We start from the raw sequence: 22,913 nt of genomic DNA on the forward strand, positions 1-22,913 counted from the left end.
ATTTGAAGTGTACCTAAGTTAGATTAAAATGATCTATTCAAGATGACTTTATACACTTACGAAATTAAGCACACGTGCTTGAATGGATCATTATACACAAATATAATTTAATTCTAACAATGTTACATAGAACACGTTTTCCCCAATGACAATGAGAATGAGAAAGATCACAGTGGCGTGCACTTGGAGAGGCACTGTCCAACAGTGGACAAACTCATGCTGACGATGATAATGATGATGAATGTGACATACAAGATGTCCAACTGATAACCTCCTGTATTAGAAGTCGGTTACAACAATTTCTTATTAATATTATTATGTATTGATTTTCATTTAATTATAAAAGACTAGTACAACAACGGTCTGTAAATTTCCACTGCTAGGCTAAAGGCCTCCCCTCACTTTGAGGAGAAGGTTTGGAACACATTCCACCACGCTGTTCCAATGCGGGTTGGTGGAATACACATGTGGCAGAATTTCTATGAAATTTGTCTTGTATGCAGGTTCCCTCACGATGTTTTCCTTCACCGCTGAGCACGAGATGAATTATAAAGACAAACTAAGCACATGAATCAGCGGTGCCTGCCTGGGTTTGAACTCGCAATCATCAGTTAAGATATAACGTGTTCTAACCACTGGGCCATCTCGACTCTAAAAAAAAAAGACTAGTGATGTAGAATAATTCATTCATTCAATTTCTATTAGATTCAAAATACGTTACTGAGAAAAAAGATCTGGTGCGCTAACAAATTCGTGACTCGCGATTTCGTTGTACACTTCCCAAACTAGCACGTCCTTTTCCCGGAGGAATCAACTTCAGCGTTGTAAAAGGTTCCCTTGGTCGCTTCTACGACAAATATATGGGTTTTTTATATTTCACAAAAGTTAAAATATTTTTATGTACAAAATGGAAACTTTGACGTAAATATTAAAATCATATATTATGCCAAAATTTGTATATGTAATGTGTGTATTATGCAAGAATTAACTTGGGAGTATCACATAATTGTAGATATATACTATAATTATATAATATGAGACAACATCATATACATTACTCTGATAACAACGTAAGTAGCTGAAGCACTAGTGATTATGGAAATCAGAAGTAACGAAGGTACTACAAACATCCAGACCCAAGACAACATAGAACACTAATGGTAATCTACATCGACTCGGCCGGGAATAGAACCCGGGACCTCAGAGTGGCGTACCCATGAAAACCGGTGTACACACCACTCGACCATGAAGGTAGTCGATATAATGGGATAATAAATATTTATTATGAGTTACTAGTAGTCATCCGCGGTTTCGCTTGCGTTTTAGGGCGTTGGTTGTCGTGTGTTGGGCAAGAAAGCCCTGTATCCTTTTTTGGAGTTCAAGTTTGCTTTATAATTAATTTCATTAAATTCGCTTCAGCAGTTTGTTCGTGAAAGAGCAACAGACAGACAGAGTTACTTTCACATTTATAATATTATAAATATAGATTTAAAAACAGAAAAAAGGGCACGCCAAACCAAGAAGCCGTTCTCTTCTGCTTAGGATAAAAAGAAAAAAATATTTGTACCGCCAATGAGATTAACAATAAGAAGGTTGTAATAATGTTTTATTAGTTTACAATATGTTACAAATGCCAAAGACCTTATACTCCTCAGCTAATAAATTCCGTATCTTAGAGGTCAGTGACATCCAGGCTCCCAATATAATGCTTTTCTTTTGTCAGACTTATAATAGATGGACGATGGACCTATTGAATTTTGCTTTCGGCCTGTGTTGCCCTAATGACCTCTACTGTTCACCGAGCGAGCGATTTAAAATACTCAAGCGAAGTGTTTAAAGACCACTTAAGGGCTCAGAATACATACAACTACTAAGAGCTCCTGTGAGGCTGTCTGTACCTCGGCTTAGGACCCGACTTCTATGTAGATTGACTTATTGGAAGATAAATCACAAATAAATTCATAGGAACCTATTGATAATTCCAATGATTATAGAATTTGCAATATGTATTTCTAATCTGATGTAAGTGTGCTTAAAAATATAAGACACAACAACAGCAGCGTGTAAATTTCCCACTGCTGGTCAAGGCCTCTTCTCACTTATGAGGAGAAGGTTCGCTGTTCCAATGCGGGTTGCTGGAATACACATATGGCAGTTTTTTTTTTAAATGAGACACATGCAGATTTCCTTACGATGTTTTCCTTCATCGGCGAGCATGAATTGAATTATAAACACAAATCAAGTACATGAATATTCAGTGGTGCTTGCCCGGGCTTGAAACTGAGACCATCGGTTAAGATGCACGCGTTCTAACTACTAAACTATCTCGGCACCCGGCCATATAAGACACATGTGGGATTAAAACCAACGTCTTAATAAATACAGCAGTGTCATTTCTTAGTCAGATAGCGTTATGACAAATCGCGTTTGTAATTACGAAACACGAAGATCATAAATTTTATTAAAACAGCCCATAAAACTATGAAACCAACAACAATGACTTGGACGATCATATACAATGGAGCCTTTTGAAGGACGATAAAGTGGCAGCGCGTCTAAAATATGTTTCAAAAATTCAAATAAATGGAACGGAAAAAATGCTGGGTCATCTCATCCGCAGATTTAGTATCTAAACGGTCGTTGGATTCCGTAAAACGTGACTATCATTATGAGTTGATTTATAGTCAAAATTGAGTTCCCGTCCCTTGTCTACTGTTGCTAGCTTTTCCTCGACGTAAATTAATGTTTGCGTCAGTTATACCTTTTCAATATCATATCAATTTAACAACGTTACTCTCGCAATAGATATTTGGCAGAAATTAGCCAAGTCACATTCCTAGCGGGATATTTTTGTTTATATATTATAAAAATATATTGGTCAAGAAGGAAAATTATTCAATACTGTTACGTCAATGAAAGGCCGAGATCCAAAGCAGACTGATTTATTCAAATAATTCTCTATCTACCTTACATTACACATATTGTACATAACACCTTCCTTCTTATTATTAACTATACTTATTAAGCTAATACATCAAAATGGTATGGTAATACAACTTTTAAACGCAAGTGATTCTTTCAACACAAACAATATAAGCAAACAAAATATAATAACAAAACACTTATATACTATCACTATATTATACTAAAGAAAATGGTATTTTTATATAAATATAGTTATATTTAAATAATACCAGATTATGCAGTATGTTTATAAACCACTAATGACAACTGACAATGTGCAGATCAAATACTATACATTTGTGTTACATAACTTTTACTAATGACAAACAACAACAATAACAATTTAAAACTTTAGACATGATAATTATAAGCTAAACATAACATATTATATTATTATTTTATTTGACAATAAATTGGTACAGTTGGTATCTATGTGCATTGTACAAAGTAGTTCATGTATTATAATGAACGAGTTACAACATAATTATTTGCGGGGGCCGTTGGTCTTTTAAATATTTTATCTCACTTTTTTTTTTAATCTTTTGTAAGCATTGTACAGCGGCCTGCCGCCGGACATGACCAACCGCCGCAACCGGGGACATATGGTCCGTAGATAACCTCGAGCTCTTTTCTGGAGACGAACGATTGACTAATTCATCCTTCTCCTTCAGCTCTCTAGCCTCACTGCCCTCTTCTGCTTCTACTCCAGGCCTATCATAGGCCTCGATTTTCGTAAGGGAGAAGCGTGATTTACGATTTTTATCGCACATTATCTGGTCCATGTGACGTTTGTGTATTTGACCGTCACTCGTTTTGACGGAGTACGACACCGGACTCGAACGATCTATAACCACTCCTTCCGCCCACTTCCGATTGCGTCTAGAGTAGTCTCGAATCAACACTGAGTCACCGGGAGCCACAACTCTCAGTGGTGCGTCTTGACGCAGCTCGCTAGCTAGTTGCCGGTCGCGGACGCGCTCATCAGTGTCGGGTCGTAGCAGATCGAGGCGACCACGCAGCCTCCTGCCGAGCAACGCCACAGACGGTTCCCGCCCGGTGGTACTGTGTTCGGTGTTTCGGTACGAGAATAAAAATCTACTTAAAGCAGTATTCTCGTCCTCGTTTTCTAAAGAAGCCTTTTTTAAAGCCCTTTTTACCGAGCGCACAGCATTTTCAGCCGCTCCGTTGCTAGCGGGATGGTACGGAGCCGTAAACGTGTGCCCTATTCCATTTCGTTGGAAATACGTCGCGACCTCCGCTGACGTAAAAGGAGGCCCGTTATCACTAATTATTCTTTTTGGGAATCCAAAACGGGCAAATATTTTCCTAAGAACAGAAATGAGGTTTGCTGCTGACGTGCTGCTGACCTTTTCTGCTTCAATCCACTTAGAGTGAGCATCAATAATAACAAGGTAATATTTATTATTAAAGGGCCCCAAATAGTCGAGATGGAGGCGGGACCACGGCTCAACCGGCCACGGCCACGAGTGGAGCGGAGCAGGCGGCGGCGCGGGCCGCACCGCGAGACACGCGCCGCAATCGCGCACTGCCCGCTCGATATCCGCGTCTATAGTCGCCCACCAAACGTAGTAACGAGCTATTTGCTTCATTTTAACGATACCCGGATGTCCGTCGTGAATTTCTTTTAGAATAGCGTTTTGCAACGTCCCTGGTATTATTATTTTGTAGCCCCACAATAAGCAGCCTTGATCGATATAGATATTTTCTTTACGCCTAAAATATGCAATGTACTCCTTATCCACGGCCGTTGGCCAGCCGTATAAGACGTAGCCATAAATTTTGCTTAAAATGGGATCTTTTGCCGTTTCACTTTTGATGTCTTTAAAACTGAGCGGGAAACTATCTTGCACAAAATTCAAGTAAGTCGCAGCCTCGGATTCCTTTGTGCCTCGTCCAACAGACGAACGCGGCAATGGGAGCCTGGACAGCGCATCGGCCTGACAGTTCTCCGCGGACCTCACGAACTCGACCGTGAAGTCGTAAGCGGCCAACTTCATGGCGTAGCGCTGTAGTCTGCTCGCGGCTGTTGTGGGAATACCTTTATTTTTTCCAAAGATATAACTGAGGGGCTTATGGTCACTGCGAAGTATAAATCGTCGGCCGTATAGATATTGGTGATGCTTAGTTACACCGAAAACTATAGCCAAGGCCTCCTTGTCGAGCTGAGAGTAGTTGCGTTCCGCGGCGTTGAGCGTGCGAGAAGCGCAGCTAATGGGACGTTCGCGACCGTCCGCGCCGCGCTGCATTAGAACCGCGCCAAGCCCGTAGGCGCTGCTATCCACCGCCAGAATGAGTGGCAGCTCCGGGTCGTAGTGAGCGAGCACCGGAGCACTACTCAATAATTCTTTTATTTTAATAAAAGCCTTATCGCACTTGTGTGTCCACACCCATTTGACATCTTTTTTTAATAAATCATATAAAGGTTTTAAAATCTCACTTATATTACATACAAACTTGGCATAGAAATTGACGAGGCCTATAAAACTCCTCAACTCTGTTATGTTAGTAGGCAGCGGCGCGTCGACGATTGCTTTTATTTTCTTGGTATCAGTATGCAAACCGTTTTTGTTAATTTTATATCCTAAATATGTAACGCTGTCCTTAAAAAATTGACATTTATCAAAATTAATACGAAGACCGTTATCTTTTAACCTCTGTAGGACAGCTCTTAAATTTTTAAGGTGAGTATCACTATCTTTACCCGTAATACAAATGTCATCAGCGAATACGGCAGTAGACGGCAGGCCGTTAAGTGTTTCCTCCATAATTTTCTGAAAGTTTTCCGGTATACACTTGATACCGAACGGTACTCGACGGTATACAAATGTTCCCACATGCGTTGTTATGGCCGTCATAGCCTGAGACTCCTCATGAAGAAGACACTGCTGAAATGCGCTAGATAAGTCAAGTTTCGTATACTGCTCGCCCCCCGATAAAATTGAAAATATTTCTTCTATCCGTGGCAAAGGATAGTGAAAATCTTTAAGTATCGGATTTAAAGTGATTTTATAGTCACCACATATGCGAATATCGCCATTAGATTTAATGACAGGCACAATGGGAGTGCCGTAGTCCGAACGGTCCACCTTATAGATAACTCCCTCGCGCTGTAAGCGCTCGAGCTCAGCCTCCACGCGCTCGCGCAGCGATAGCGGCAAAGGACGCGCCTTGACAAAAACCGGTTTCTTATCATTCAAATGTAAACGAATGCACGATTTAAAAGTACCTAGACCCTCCGCAAACACTTCTGGATATTCTCGTTTTAATCTACTAGCGATTGAATCAGGTTCGGTTATTTTATGACATTCTACAATTGATAACTTTAATTCTTTGATCCACGTACGACCCATCAAAGGTGGGCCTCCGTTTTCAACAACATATAGTTTTAGTTTAGCCGAATTTTGACCAAAACGTACATCCACATCAATATACCCGAGGGTATCGATGGTATCACCAGTATATGACTTCAATATCAAATTTTTACTATAAATTACAATATCATTAAAGTATTTATCATAAAATGTTTTGGATATTGCGGATATTCTACTCCCCGTATCAATTTCGAATTTACATTTGACATTATTGACAAACAAGGTAGCGTAATAAGGTTTATCACCTTCGCCACCCGTAACTAAATTATAAAAGTTACCATCGTCGCCCTCGGAATCACTACTGTTATTTATAAAGTACTGACCTTTCGACTTTGCCCTTCCAATAGGCCCCGCGTTATTACTTTTATTTAAACACATAACTTTTAAATGTCCTTTGATGCCGCACAAATCACATGTGAAATTTTTGTAACGACACTTACTCGGAGTGTGAGTAGCCCTACCGCATCGCGCACACGGCACGCGGCCGTCCGCTACTCGATCGCCGCCGCCGTCGCTCGCCGCTGCACCGCCCGCGCCGCCGCTCCGGCCGGCTCCGCTCATGCGCGCGCGCGCACGCGCCGCCGCTCCGCCGCCGCTCACCCGGTGCACCGCGTCCACGCCAGCGCCTTCACCGCCGACCGGAGCGCCCGCCGTGCTCGCGTGCCGCTCCGCCGCCTCGAGAGCGCTAGCCAATTCCACAGCCCTCTTGTAGTCGATGTCCTTTTCGGCGAATATTCTCGACCGCATTTCTTCACTATATAATCCGGAGACAAATTGGTCTCGTAGATTCTCTTCCAGGTTCGACCCAAAGTTACAAGTCTTAGCCAAATGTTTTAATCCTTGTAGATATAAACGAATGCTTTCACCTTGTAGCTGGGTTCTTTGTCTAAAAATGTGTCTCTCGGCTATCTCGGACTTCTCAGGTTCCAAATGATGTTTTAGCAACTCAACGAGTTCATCGAAGTCTTTATCTTCCGGGTGGTCGGGTGAACACAAATCACAAAGTAAATTGTAACACTCGCCGCCGACTAATGTTAGCAACGTGGCGACTTTAAGTCCGTCGTCGATACTATTTAAAGTTATAAACTGTTTTAGGCGACGCACGTAACTGTCCCAGTTTTGTGATTCAACGGAAAAAGGTTCAATTTTACCGATAGGCATTTTGAGATATATGTATATATTTATTTTTTAAAAATAACTTTTTAAAATCGATAATTACTTTTATAAGTAACCGACTGCGCCAATGTTACGTCAATGAAAGGCCGAGATCCAAAGCAGACTGATTTATTCAAATAATTCTCTATCTACCTTACATTACACATATTGTACATAACAAATACAATATTGAACAGACGATAAAAATCATGCAATTAATGCTTGTTGATTTCCAGCCAGAATATATTTCATACATATATAATTGTATTTGATATGACTGTCATTTTACAGTCATTTTAAAAAAAAGTAACTACTGATTTTCTTGCCAGTTCTTCTCGGTATAATCTACTATCTGAACCGATAGCAGTTTCACTGAATATCGTTGTTAAATGACTATTCAAAAGTGCTTGTAAAAGCCTACTTGAATAAAGTATATTTCGATTTTAATTGATATAAATAATAAGGTTTCACTGATGATAAATACTAAGCAATTACTTCATTGGTTTTAGTTAGCTTTGAAGGTTGCTATTCCCAAGGTTTGGGATCAAAACACGTGTTGTAGATATTTGGTTAAAGTCTGTTTATTTGAGTAATTGTCAGTAGCAACCCAAGGTTGATTTGGTAATGTCTAAAATTCCCTTATCTCGGGATTTTGTAAATTGAACCTAATTAATTAGTTTAGGAGATCATCAAACACATTTCTTAATTAGTAGAAATATTTGAAGTTTAAATCTGAGGGGTCCATGATTAAATTAAAAGGGTAAGTTTTAACCGTCAATAGCGCAATGGTTTACGTGTCGTCTACCGATATAAAAGTTGCGGGATCAATCCTGACCCCTTGGTTTATTATCGTAACCTCTCCTCTCCTCCTCCTCCACATATGTGAAAAATTAGTAATTTCTTAATTACTTTGGGGCAAAAAAAAAAATCAAAGGCAAAGAGCTTATCTTCCCTTTGAGGAGAAAGCTTGGACATTACTAAACCACACCCAATGCTCCAATATGCGACGGAATCTTATCTGACACATCCTCATAATGTTTTCATTTACTACTAAGCACGATATAAATTATTAGTAAAGTAACAGCCTGTAAATTTCCCACAGCTGGGATAATGCCTCCTCTTTGGTTTGGAATATATTCCACCACGATATTCCAATGCGGGTTGGTGGAATGCACAAGTGGCATAATTTCGATGAAATTAGACATATGCAGGTTTCGTCACGATGTTTTCCTTTACTGCCGAGCACGAGACGAATTATAAACACAAATTAAGCACATATATACAATGGTGCTTGCCTGGGATTGAACCCGCAATCATCGGTTAAGATGCACGCGATCTAACCCCTGGGTCTTCGGATCTTAGCTCCTATGAATTATTAATACAAATTAAGCACTCATGATGTGGTGCACACTGGAACTCAGAATCATCAGTTACGATTGATGTCATTTTATATCTGGGCTATCACGGCTCACGTGAAATCATGTTATTATTTATCGCACATCACAATCAGATATGTATTAAATTCATGTATTATTTTAAAAAACTTTTGTATGGTATCGATGAAGATAAAATACTGCTATAGTCGAAAATTTTGCCATCGTTAGCTCGAAAGTGTGGTGCCTGTTTTACGCTTAATGGCCAACATTAGTAATGTCCGCTTCGAAATTAGTTTTCAGAATATGTAGACGATAGTAATTCTTATAATCTTGTGTATAAAGGTTATTTTTCACTGGCTCGATCATGAAAAGAGCTTGTGGGTTACAGGTCTTGACATGGTGTGCATGCGTTTTAAATAACCCTCTGTCACTCTTACGCGAGTGCGCTTGACTTTAAATAAATAAGGCAGTTTTTAGTTTTCCACACGCTTGTTTCAAGCTAGGTGAACGAATGAATTCAAAATTCATAAAAATCAAAATCGATAATGTCTAATCTAGTAGAGAATATATGATATATTCATATAACTATCTTTGAATGTACAAACGTACTTGTAAATTAAATAAAAATAATTTAAAAATAATAACAGTTAGTAAATGTCATTAGTAAAGTATGGGTACTTAAATTTTTTATGGTAACTTTAGTTACGAACTGACAGAAAAGGCTCATATGGGAAGACACTGTGGTTGCCCATGGATATTTGCAACACCAGTGTGTTTTCAAAGGCGTTATCAGGCTTTAAAAAAGATGTAGGCTACTTTTGAAAGGTTCCAAATTTGAATCGATTCGGTAAAACCGCCTGCGAAAGCTGGTACCACAGAATAGTAGCAAGGCAGAAAATGCCTCCGCTATTGTAGATTTTCAGACATCTACTAGGCATAGTAGTGAACGTTCCTCATTTTCAATAAGTCATTTGTATGCAGAATAAAGTGAATGGGTGATAGTATACAGCCCTGAGGAACACCAGAATTGACGAATTTTAAGTCAGATTAGTCTAGCATACCGGTGGATAATTCCACCACGCTTCAGAATTTCATTCGACCCATGGAGGTTATAAGCCAGCACCTTCTGGTTTCATATTTAGGCTTGTAGGCAATGTTTAAAATTTACATGGTCAACTTCGCCACCACGTAAGAGACAATATTTCCCCAAAACCACAACGAACTACCTTCCATCCAATCTCATTAACCAAGATGGTTTCCGAGTGTTAAGCTCGTGTTACGTAACACTTAAGTATGTAATTAAACTGTTTGTTTAAATGCGTATAAAATGTTTATTACATTCTACTTTTATAGATTTCTTATATGGCGTAATAAAGATAACTCAATTGCAGGTATTAAAGATTTAATCGTGTATTTTATTATGACCAATATTTTCAGTTACGATTTTTTTAACTATATTTATGTTGGTTATATAATATCCTAAGTGGTTGCGGAAATAGAACTGAAAGGTTTGGCGTAACAAACTCAAACTCAAACTCAAATTGCTTTCAATATAGAAGTATTACAGTTTCTTATTGATGGTCAATTGAAACAGCACCACCGGTTCGGAAAATAAAATACCCTGACCTGAGAAGAACCGGCGTGCTTATTATTTTTATTTAGTAAAATTTGGCCTTCGTTACCTGGGTTATCAGTCTACTTGCCAATCCGCTAATATGAGGGCCCCATTGCAACTTGGCATCAGTTAGGCCAAGAAACTCTGCAGAATCAAATTGGATTGATCGATTCCCCACTGATGAGTACAACGGCTTTTACATTTTGTACCTTTGGTTTACTAAATTTCACAATTTTTGTTTTTTTTTTTACTATTTAGCCTATTATTAACATAAAACTGTTATATATGATTGATTGATGATAATATGGATACTTGTTTTCTATGTTTGTTCCATTTACTCAACGATAAGGTTCCTTGAGTTTGACTTTGCAAGCTTTGGGTCACAGTACACATAATAGGTAACATGTTTGAAACATGCTGGCCATGTTTTAGTGATATATTATTCTGATATATATTTCAATTTTACTCAGATCTCATAGTTAAATAGATATTCTGATCTAGTCAGGACATATTCTACAAATCAATCATGACTATATTGTAGTTTACTAATATAGCAAATAATAAAACTTACCCGTGTAACTGGATAAAGGACGTAAAGAAATTTATTATCTTACCTGCAAATAAAAAAAATATTTTTCAAAAATAATTCAAAACTTAAGTTCATTAATTCTATTCCTACACTATTCCATTTTTAAATTAATGTTCATTTATTTACAATTAAGTAATCCACATCCAATATTAAAATTAATCCAATATAAGGTTTAGTACAATAAAGGCACAAATTATTTGCATTAGCAATTTTAGACACAAAGGAAATTTCTCGTTTTCCAGGAATTTGGAACACAACTCATCTGTAAAGTAATTTTGTTTTTTTTTTAATCATATTGGATAAGACTAAGACGTTCTTTTTCTCTGCCCAATAATATTATACTGTCGATTGTTTTTCAATAACCAGCAATGACATCTCGCCATATTTATTACTTTTATTTAATGTCTGATATTCCGATGATAAATTTCATTAATTTGACTTCACAAGATTTCTATTTTTTATCAGTACTACAGCATTTACTTGGTGGTAGGGCTTTGTGCAAGCCCGCCTGGGTAGGTACCACCCACTCATCAGTTATTCTACCGCCAAATAACAGTATTCAGTATTGTTGTGTTCAGAGTAATCGGCGTCACAGCGCTTGCTACATGAAATTATTGGTTATTTTTCAAAATGAATTATTCTAATCTATATATATAAAAATGAATTGCTGTTCGTTAGTCACGCTAAAACTCCAGAACGGCTGGACCGATTTGGCTAATTTTGGTCTTGAATTATTTGTGGAAGTCCAGGGAAGGTTTAGAAGGTGAGTAAGTACAATAAAAATGCTAGGAACATAATAAAAACAACGACTTTGTTTTTCCTTAGAAATAGATTTATTAGAGAAGTATCATTGATTTTCTATGATTATCGATGTTAGACAATAAAAGATTGATGTTTTAAAGTTGATTTTGCATTATTAAAACCATCGTTACATCTATTTTTCGAATCTATATATATAAAAATAAGAAGCATTTTTCGATGTCACTTAATAACTCAAGAAGGGGCCCACCTATCCAAACCAAATTTTCAGGGTTTGTTCGGACTATTTAGTAGATGGTTTATGTGGAGTTTGCAAAAAATCGGTCGAGTGGTTCTTCATTTATCACATTTTTTGTAACAAATGAATTCAATAAATGGCGGGTCATTTTGTTAATGGAGACTTTTTAGACGGGGAATTGTGCGGTCAAATTATAAGTAAGTATTAATTAAAAATGAGTACAATCATCTCCCAGTTTTATAGGTTAACATTTAAAAGTACAGCGTTTGCATTTATTTTCATATCTTAATACACAGAAAAAAGTAAGTGACATGAATTTTTATTCGTATCGATTGATGGATCGATAACAAACACAAAATTATATCTCGAGATGTGGTAAACTAAATCATCAGTACATCGTTGACATGCATGCCAAAATAGAAACTGAACGTCTTAATTTTAATCGTTTCAACCAAGCAAAATTAAGATCCGAAGAATATATTCATTTGCAAGATGCGATCGCAAATGATGCTAATGTAAATGACATCGGGCGACTGACTATATTGCCATCTTCGGTTTTTGGTTGCCCACGGCATATGAACGAATATATACAAGACGCAATTTCTTATGTACGAAAAATGGTCGACCGGATCTGTTCATTACATTTACATGTAATCCGCAGTGGGATGATATTAAAAACAATTTATTTGAAGAACAGTCGAAAACTGACCGTCATGACATTACAGCACGTGTTTTTCGGCAAAAATTGAAAGTAATTATGGATTTAATTGTAAAATTGTAATTGTACAAATTGTAAATTGTACTCCATTGATTGGCAAAAAAGGGAATTACCGCATGCACATGTATTAATTTGGCGGGTACATAAAATAACTCCGGATCAAATCGATAACGTTATGCGGTGAGATACATATGAGTTCGTTATATCTATTTCTCGAATTTAATAATTTCTTCCGGTCGCAAAAAAACACCGATGTTATCAATTAACATCGATGTTTAGAGCTCCATAAACATCAAGTATCAGTGTTCGATTGATTTCATTATCAACGCCATAATCATGTTTCGTAACATGAGTAATCCCCACTTAGTCAAACATTTGATGTTGCCCCCGTTATTCAGAAATCAAATTAAAAGAATCGTTATATCTTTGTAACTACATATTAATTCACAGGTGGTACAAGAAAAACATTAATTTTAACTAACTTCAGATATTTACTGTCTATCAGATCATTCTTATCATTTATTTTATTTTTATTCATTTATCGCCAAAAATAGCGCAATGGCCAAGATCCTTCAGATACGCAAATTTATTGTTTGGGACGGATGCACAATGGCTCTTAAAAGATCAGTGGAAGCACTGGAAAGTACGTTGAAAGATCTTCGTAAGAACCAAAATATTTTTGGTGGGGCCATGATTCTGTTGTCTGTTGATAATGAACTAAACGCATGCCTAAAATCATCAAAATAGTGGCGGCACGTAAATACACTCCAAATAAGATAATGAAAAACGTCATTGAGGCAACAATCATAAAGGGTAAATATAAAGAAAAGGATGTCTTGATCCCGCGTATACCAATGATTCCAACGGATTTACCATTCGATTTTAAACATCTATAATTAATTCTATTAAATCTCATTTCCCATGCGCCTGGCATTTGCGATGACAATAAATAAATCGCAAGGCCAGTCGTTGGAAGTTTGAGGAATCTACTTGGAGTTTCCCTGTTTCGCGCATGGACAATTATAAGTCGCGTGGTCACCACAAAACAAAACAAAAAAAAATAGTTTATGAGAAAGCTTTAAATTGATTAACAGAGTGTATGTGTCAATATCAAATCGAACACTTTTAAATAGCCAGTATTTTAGACAAACTTTATTTATTAAGTATCTTCTAATTGTTGTGACGTGACCATTTTCAGCAATATAAATTACACAATATTTTAATAATAATAAAACTTGACCACCTATATTTTACCTGTGTTGTATTTAGTGATATTTTATTGATTTGTATTGTAAATGAGTTTCAAATTAAAAGTTATGGTATAGCCAGTTTACACTAAATGGTTTTACAAACTTTATGTTATAAGGACTTAATCATAGCGACATAGCAATTTATCACGCATCCTCATGATTCCTGTGTTATTGAAAATATAGAAAAAATTATTGACAGTGTTGCTTTTAATGTATCAGTTATTTCACCGGTTTCGCTGCGTGCAATGGTTTCTATGCACATCACATTTGGACTAATTTAAGCACTTCGATTATGGCAGTACAAGGTTTGCCGGGTCAGCTTGTATATTATAAAAATAGATTCAAATAAACTGTCCATTCAGTTACTTTTAGCAAACAAATGCACCCATTAAATTATGTATGGTACCATTGGTACATGAATTTAAATTAACCACTACAAAATCACATTATATTTGAACTAAAATTGAGTTAGATACGACCAGGAACGATCAAGTGTATTCATGAAGCGCTACGGTAATTGTTTCAATGGCCTCAAAATTACTTCAATCAGGTGAAACCATTCGCCACGGTAATAAATATTCGATTTAATATTTTGGTTCGATACTAAGAGTATGCCAGAAATGTATTGGACGTTATCTAACAAAGCTATACGAAGTGTTTAACAAAATTTATAATCCGTAAAAATGTAGATACCGTTAGATTATAATCTAACTCGCTCATTTGTAAACCGTCGAAAGATTGTGAACGTGTATCCTAATACTAACTATAATAACTTGCAATAAAATATATAGAATTTCGATAGTTCATAATATTTTGGTTAGGTTAGAGTTTTTATAATTTAATTGAAATTGACTTCGATAGATTATAAACTACCGAGTATGTTATTGTTCATAATCATTCGACAGTTAACAATTTCACGAGATAGATTACAATCTTACGGTATTTCAAATTTACAGTGATATTGATACCTTGCTTGTTTATATCGCAGGATAGCGATGCCCTAATTAGCTATTCAAATGACATTTTAATAACCAGCGCTGTTGACTAGCAAACCGATGCCATTATGTCCACATATTCTTTCATAGATTAGGCAATTCGCATTCAAATCTCCTGAAAAACAAAGAAACACTAAAAATATATTCTAACTTAACCAATATCTTTATTTACAGAAGCAATATTATGTAAACATTATGTCATGGCGATCGATTGAACGGCTCAGAATATGAACGCTTACATAATATACAACGATTCTCATGATATTTCTTAAGATGACAGATTTGTTCATATCTGGATTATTCGGAAACTTCTAGAAGTGTTTAGATGACTACATCACATTCACCAGTATTACTAAAGACAGATCCGATTTCGACAATTTTCCTTTATTTAACTTAGCGTTTTATGTTAAAAGTACGTAATTGTTTTCGAATAGTTTATTGCATTTATAACTAATTAGAAACATTGTTGGAAGATTTTAGTGTTTTAATTTCCAGATTAGTTGAATGAACTTTAATGGTTTAGTACTTCGATTGATAAAAATTCAATTTTGATTTTGTTTTACGGTATAGATTGGCGGACGAGCATGGCGGACTTGATGGTAAGTAGTCACCATCACCCATAGAAAATGGCGCTGTGAGAAATATTAACCATTGCTTACGTAATGCTACCAGCCTTGGGAATTATGTTATGCCCCTTGTGTCTGTAGTTTCAAGGCACACACACCCTTCAAACCGCAAAACAACAATACTGAGTACGGTTCTTTGGCGGTAGAGTGGGTGGTAACTACCCAGACGGGCTTGCACTAAGCTAACCTAATCTAACACCGAGTAAAAATTATAATAAAATAATTATTTATATTCATTAACATTTTTGCTCCATATTTAATGTATAATACGTTTTATTTCTAGAAATGATGAAGTATAATTGTCCTTTCCATGACAATAAGCAAGTGTGTTTTGTTTAAATGAAAATATGAAATTCATTTGAAAACAAACCAGCACATGTATAACGCGTAGTGACAAAACTTGTGTGAATATTGTTCGAAGTCACTAGACCCGAGAGTAATTTAATCATAGGGTAGCGCTGTTCGTACCCTTATTCAATTGTACCATCATCCGCCGTTCCTCAGATACCTTCATGGAAATATATTATCTAGGCTCTGTAATACAGACTGTTGTCTCCTCATATAGCCTTTGTATATGAGTATTGTTTTCTATATCCATCACGATCTTTAGTTCAATTAGAATATATAAGCGATTTAAAGATATAAACTTTTCCGATAGTGTAGAACGGGTGGTTACTAAACGTTAAAAAATAAAATACGTCTTTAAAATCAAGTTAATATTTTAATTATTAAAGATAAACATATACCGTTAACTTATAACGTCATTTTACATTTGAAGCATTTGACAAAATTTATATGTCACCAAAACTTGCCATCAATGTCTCAGATCTATTGAAGATTAATAATTATATTGTATTCAAATACGACGAATATTGACGACCTCCGTGGTCGAGAGGTGTGTACACCGACTTTCATGGGTACGCCACTCCAAGGTCCTGCGTTCGATTCTCGGTCGGGTCGATGTAGATTACCATTAGTTTTCTATGTTGTCTTGGGTATGGGTGTTTGTGGTGCTATCATTACTTCTGTTTTCCATAACACAAGTGCTTTAGCTACTTACATTGGGATCAGAGTAATGTATGTGATGTTGTCTCGTATTTATTTATTTATTGAAATGTACATAAAAACCAGATTGACTTTTTTTAAAAGTTAAGCTGTTTGATTAGTCACCACCATCCATACACATTACAAATATAATAATCATTCCATATGTCAATACATCATCAACCTTGAGAAATGTAATTAAACTAGCTCACCGTACAAGTTTCATCAATACAATAAATTGGAAGTAGAATATGTGTATTGGGTTGTACCCACCCAAAGTGACTTGCTAGAAAGATAATATTACAAGCTTAAAACTAATCTTATTACTATTAATATTTTAGTAGTAGGTCGCCCGCATTTATTCAGAGAAACCTATGAAAGGACTTCAATTTTTGGCGCATTTACGGCTGAAGCTCTTTAAAATGAGATCATAATCTATTTTTTTATATGCAGCTATATTCCTTTAATCTCTGGAACAAAAATCGGCTTACGCGACTATTAGATTTTAAATCACTAGAGCATAGTAAAGAAATTGCTTAGAATTAATTAATAAGTAGCACAAGCCCTAACTAAGCCGGGATTACGACTTAATTAGCCATTTCTTCCAGATAATAATCTACACTTCCATACTAATATTAAAAATGCATAATTCTGACCGTTTCTATATCCATCTATCTGTTTGTCCATCTATAACGATATCACAGCTAAAGTACTGAACCAAATTTGATGAAATTTCGGTATGATGGAAGCTTTAAACCAAGAACTCCCATAACGCGATCGAAGTCGTAAGCGACGAATTTCTTATAACATCTTCCCATTATCAACCGTTTGTTGTATTTGTTTGCTATGATATATTCCTTAGGCGATATATAAATCGCTTTCCCGATAAAAAGTAATGAATGCCAAAGTGTGACGTAATACGTGTGAATGGCGTTTTCGTCGTCATTTTATTGTACGATCAATTTGATTTAGATAAATGTTTTGCTACTAGTAAACGTTTTTCTATCTCGATCGTAGTTTTTCTCTGAAATTTTGATTTATATTTCATATTATAATATTACTTACCGTATTTAAATAAATTCAACTTATATTTTGAAGAGATCTTAAGAATATTAAGGAATCTCTATATATGGAATTACAACTTTACTTGGTAGTCCATATCCTTTTATCAGATATTAGTTGTTTTCTAGTTTTAAGGGCGAGTGACCCAATGTAACGATTGGCACATAAGACGTGATATTTTAGTTCCTAGTAGAAGTAAGAAACGTTTATTATTTCTAAAATGTATGGGCCTTGATGACCACTTACACAAAATGACACAAACATCAACTGGTTCATTTGAAAGAACATTTTATGAAGTTAACGGATACAAACTAAGCACAACCGAATTTTCATGTCCTTAATTTGGGTATAAAATTCATCTCCTGCTCGGCACTAAAGAAAAAATATCGTAAGGAAACTTGCATGTATCTAATTTCAACGATATTCTCCATTCCGCTTTGAATTGTCATGGTGGAATGTACCCTTCCTCAAAAGGAGAGGAAGCCTTAGCCCAGCAATAAGAAATTTACATGATGGTGTCTCTTGATCAGAAAAATTGTCGTGTTATGTGAAAACCATATTTTATACTCCAGAGTTTTTCTGCCAAATCTTCACTTGTGATTCTGTAACCGTCATTAATGTACCTTACATTTATAATACAAAACATAAAAATAAGTAACACCATTTGAGGGCGCCCCAATTGCCTCCTTTACGACTGAATAAAATAAGACTTTGATTTTACACAGAATACTAAACAGGAATAGAACCGTTATGATAATTTCATCGACTTAACCCTTTATTAATGGACATTGTTTGATTACAGAATGCTCTGTTCTATTCTATAGAATACAAAATTGCTCATGACGAAAAGAGATAAATTGGGGTATTAATTTCGCTATACAACGTTCATCCGTTAATCTACTTAATAAAATTTTATAAAGATCAAATTTTCAAATAATTATAGAATTAATTTGGGTCAAATAGGATGGAATCTGTACAGGAATTATTTATGGAATTTAGAGCAAAAAGTACATTTAAAAATTAATGCCCTAAAGGGGTAAAATGTTTGAAATGTGGAAATATTTATTTACAATTAAATCAGACAGCAATTTCGGCATTTTTGAAAATTTGTTTACATTACCTAAGAGGGTGAAATTGGACATAATATTTTCCTATGTTTGAGATATAATTATCAACATGTAGGTTTGCAATTATTAATAACGTAAGTCAAAGTTTTGTCGAAAATTGATCCCATAAGGAGGTAAAATTTTGAAGGTATAATTTGGAAGTCCATCATTGTTCGAGTTTGGTCTTACGCTTATGGGTAAAAAACACCATTAGCATATAACATTTGCTAACATTATTAATTCCATGGGTTTTCAGGGGTACACCACTCCCAAGTCCAGGGTTCAATACCCGGCGGAGTCTGTGTAGAAATAGTTCATTAGTTTTCTATGTTGTTTTGGGTCTGGGTGTTTGTGGTGCCGTCGTTACTTCTGATTTTCCATAACACAAGTGCTTCAGCTACTTACATTGCAATCAGAGTAATATATGTGATGTTGTCCAATATTATTTCATTTTATTTATTATATAGCAAGCAAATTGTACGTAGCAGGGACTTAGATGAGTAACTTTTGTAAATAGCAATTCGCTTCGAGTTGAACGGAATAAGTTTATAATTTTATGTAAATATTAATTTTATTCGCTTTCTATAATACCCTTGACTGTTTCATATTTAAACTTCAAGCAATAATAAAGTAGTTCCAAATTCGTACTACTCGCTTTTTATTATTTCCTTTTGATGAGTAGTTTTATAACTAATTGTTTTGTAACTCTACTTGGTGGCTTTCCAAGCCCGTCTGTGTATCATCCACTCATCAGATATCTGAAGAGTCAATAAACCAGTACTACATGTAAAAGGGACATTAGCTCATATTAGTGGCGCATCTTTATTTCTGAGCTGAGGTGGCCCAGCGGTTAGAACGCGTGCATTCATCTTACCGATGATTGTGGGTTCAAACCCAGGCAAACACTAATATATATATGTGTGTGCTTAATTTGTGTTTATAATTCATCTCGTGCTCGGCGGTGAAGGAAAACATCGTGAGGAAACCTGAATGTGTCTGATTTCATCGAAATTCTGCCACATGTTCATTCCATCAAACCGCATTGGAACAGCGTGATGGAATATGTTCCAAACCCTCTCCTTAATGGAAGAGGAGGCCTTATCTCAGTAGTGGGAAATGTTCAGGCTTTAACTATCTTTATTTCATAATATAAAACAAAGTCGCTTACCGCTGTCTGTCCTTGCTTGCTTGAGTGCTTAGACATTAAAATTACACAACGAAATTTGATGCGGTTTTTATTTATCTAGAATGATTCGAGATGAAGGTTTTTGTACATAATGGACACTATATTTGTAGATGATAAAAAGCTTGAAATTAATACCTGTTGACTTCCAGGCAGGATACATTACATACATATGTAATTGTATTTAAATAATATGATTGTATTTTTTGAATGTTTAAAAAGAGTAACTACTGATTTTCTTGTCGCTTCTTCTCGTTAGAATCTAATTTCCGAACCGGTGTTAGCCTCACTTATTTGTTAAATGACGATTCAAAAGTGCTAGTAAAAGCCCACTTGAGTGAAGTTTATTTTGATTTTTTTTTTTAATATAGTAAAACAACAAATTCTGTAGTATATTTAGTATTCCATTGTTTGCGAAGCCGGGGCGGATCGCTAGTTAGTGATATAAGGAATACTAAATAATTATCTGTGGATAGTTGTGGCCACTTACACATTCTATTACATTACATACTAAAAAATAATCTAGAAATATATTACGGACCACCGTCTTCTATATGAGTATCTGTTGTTTTATTACAGATAATTGTTTCATGTATTTATAAATGATATAGAGGAAGGGAAGAGATGATTTGTGTGAAAGAAAATTATATGACTGGATAGAATGTTACTTGAGAGACGACATGAGAAAGAGAAGTATGGAAGAAGTTATGCTGCGCCAACCCCAAGTAAAATTGGGATAAGGGTAAGATGATAATGATTACATGCGCAACGCTACAACAAACAGACTTATCATCCTTTCTAATCTACATATTTGTCAAAATCAAAGGGGTAACCTGGAGTTTTTTGTCACAATGGCGTAAAAAAATAATAATAATTAATTATTTTGCATATGCCTATTTAATGTGCTAAATAATTGCCCACGCCGACCATTTTTGACCGACCGGTTATCAATTCGTCTGTATGTTAAAAAATATTTTTTTTTTGCAAATTAGACGATAATTTACTGGGTAAATCAAGGGGCACGTATCGCTTCTTTCTTTAGCTGTGGCTGACACTGGCGTCAAATATAACAATAACTTTAACTACGTTATAAAATCGTGAATCGACTTTTAAAAAGTCTAGTATTTTTCATTTCTTTTTACTTAGGAGGACTCTAAAAAATACGTTCTATACGCAATTATTTTTATTACATTTTAGTGCATATTTTTATTATTTGTTAAATTTTTTGTTTATTATATCTAAATATTTGGACCTATATTTCTACTACCAGACTTGATAAGCTTTACTTCAACACCTTCGTTTAACGTGTGTTATTTACTGTATAATTGCAACACTTCTTAATAAATGCTCCATTTAACGCAAAAATATTTTTTACGCTGACTGTACAAGCCTCGATGGTCGTTACAGATATTTTAAATGAGACAGTGAGTTAATTTGTTGCCTCTTTAAACGACTATAAAAAAGTTTCTGTAATATAGGTTCTCAATTTGTTTATACAATACTAATGGGTCTTTCGTAAAACTCCGCGTTTATTTAAAAGACTTTTAAGGTATTTCAAAACTTATGAAAGGTTTTGTTTCGATTTCATTTCATTTTAAACTGATAAAACTTTTTTTTAAATGATAATTTTAATGTCAAATACATTGGTTCTCAATAGCTAGCCAGTATTTACCGCTCGATAAAATTAATTATTTATTAAATTGTAACAAATTATAAATTACAATCAAGAATCTTCTTTATTATTCTATACATCTACAGCTAGAGCTCTTCAAAATGAGATTACAACTGATTTTTATACATAGCTATCGTCTCAGAAATATCCGTTTGGTAATCTCCTCAGATATAATTACGCTTGGTTACAATATTATTATTTATTTACTTTAAGAACTGATGGTGAGTTTCAGAAATAACCAGGCTTCATATACCAGGACATCAAACGATGAAGTCGTTTATTTTTTGTAAAGTGTTGTTACTCTTACGTGACCTACAGAGTAATGCGTCATTAGACGACTTTTCCCTTCGTTTCGCTCTTTTTATTTTATACGGTTTTCTATAATATTTATTTTATTAAAGTTATCAATTTTGGGATATTCACTATGTTTTTTATTTTTGTTCGGTGGAGCTCGGTGTTTCGACATTATCTACGAATGTCTGGTTCACGAGATAAATGTTTATGTTTTTTTTTACTGTTCACACAGGATTTTTAATTACAATTTTGTTATTTTCCTTTAATGATTCTCAAATGTCATTAAATTATTTTATTATCTCTGCGATGTATAGAAAAAGGAATTTTATTTCAACCGGAGGTCAGAACTTTCATCTTTAATTTAGTTAAGAAAAAAAACGTACTTCATCTCATATAGTGTCAGGGATACAGAAAGTGACATAAGGATAGCTACCTGATACCTCTCCCGCGGGGAATAAGCCGTGGGGGGTAACAAGTAACCAATAAAGTTTATTATATTATCCTTATTCCGAATTAACATTATCTATACTTAACTGTACTAACATTATAAATAAGAAATTATATCTTTTTAAACACAAATTAGGCACATATATATAGTGCTTGCCTGTGTTTGAACCCGAAATCATTGATTAAGATGCACGCGTTCTAACCACTGGGCCATCTCGGCTCTTAATCATTCATAATATAAATATATATTACTATAAGTCTTTAATATTTAATAAATAATAAAAGCAGATCGGAGTGAATATTAATTTATTAACATCTGAAAAACGCCACAATTTATTTGTATATGGAATACGATATCTATAAACTATCAATGTATCGCGCACGCTATTTCCATACTAAATTACTCAAAAAATTCAATTTTAACCTAG

General features: G+C 35.2%; 2 protein-coding genes across 3 annotated transcripts in view; both read right to left on the reverse strand.

The window, feature by feature from the left end:
- LOC124537211 (zwei Ig domain protein zig-8-like) overlaps nucleotides 1-22,913 on the reverse strand; it is a 252,669-nt gene that overhangs the window by 94,903 nt on the left and 134,853 nt on the right. Inside the window, exon 1 of one of the 2 annotated variants that reach the window (XM_047113966.1) lies at nucleotides 11,074-11,117. The exons of the other annotated variant lie outside the window; for it this stretch is intronic. The gene's annotated coding sequence lies outside the window, so the exon portion shown is untranslated. Of the gene's footprint in view, nucleotides 1-11,073; nucleotides 11,118-22,913 lie in introns of those variants that run through there. 2 annotated transcript variants of the gene reach the window in all.
- Nucleotides 3,438-7,041, reverse strand: LOC124537533 (uncharacterized protein K02A2.6-like). Its single transcript, XM_047114407.1, has one exon. The coding sequence runs from the start codon at nucleotides 6,915-6,917 to the stop codon at nucleotides 3,438-3,440; it is 3,480 nt and encodes a 1,159-aa protein (XP_046970363.1). The 5' UTR covers nucleotides 6,918-7,041.

This window comes from Vanessa cardui, chromosome 18, assembly GCF_905220365.1.
Source record: "Vanessa cardui chromosome 18, ilVanCard2.1, whole genome shotgun sequence".
Lineage (NCBI taxonomy): Eukaryota > Metazoa > Arthropoda > Insecta > Lepidoptera > Nymphalidae > Vanessa > Vanessa cardui.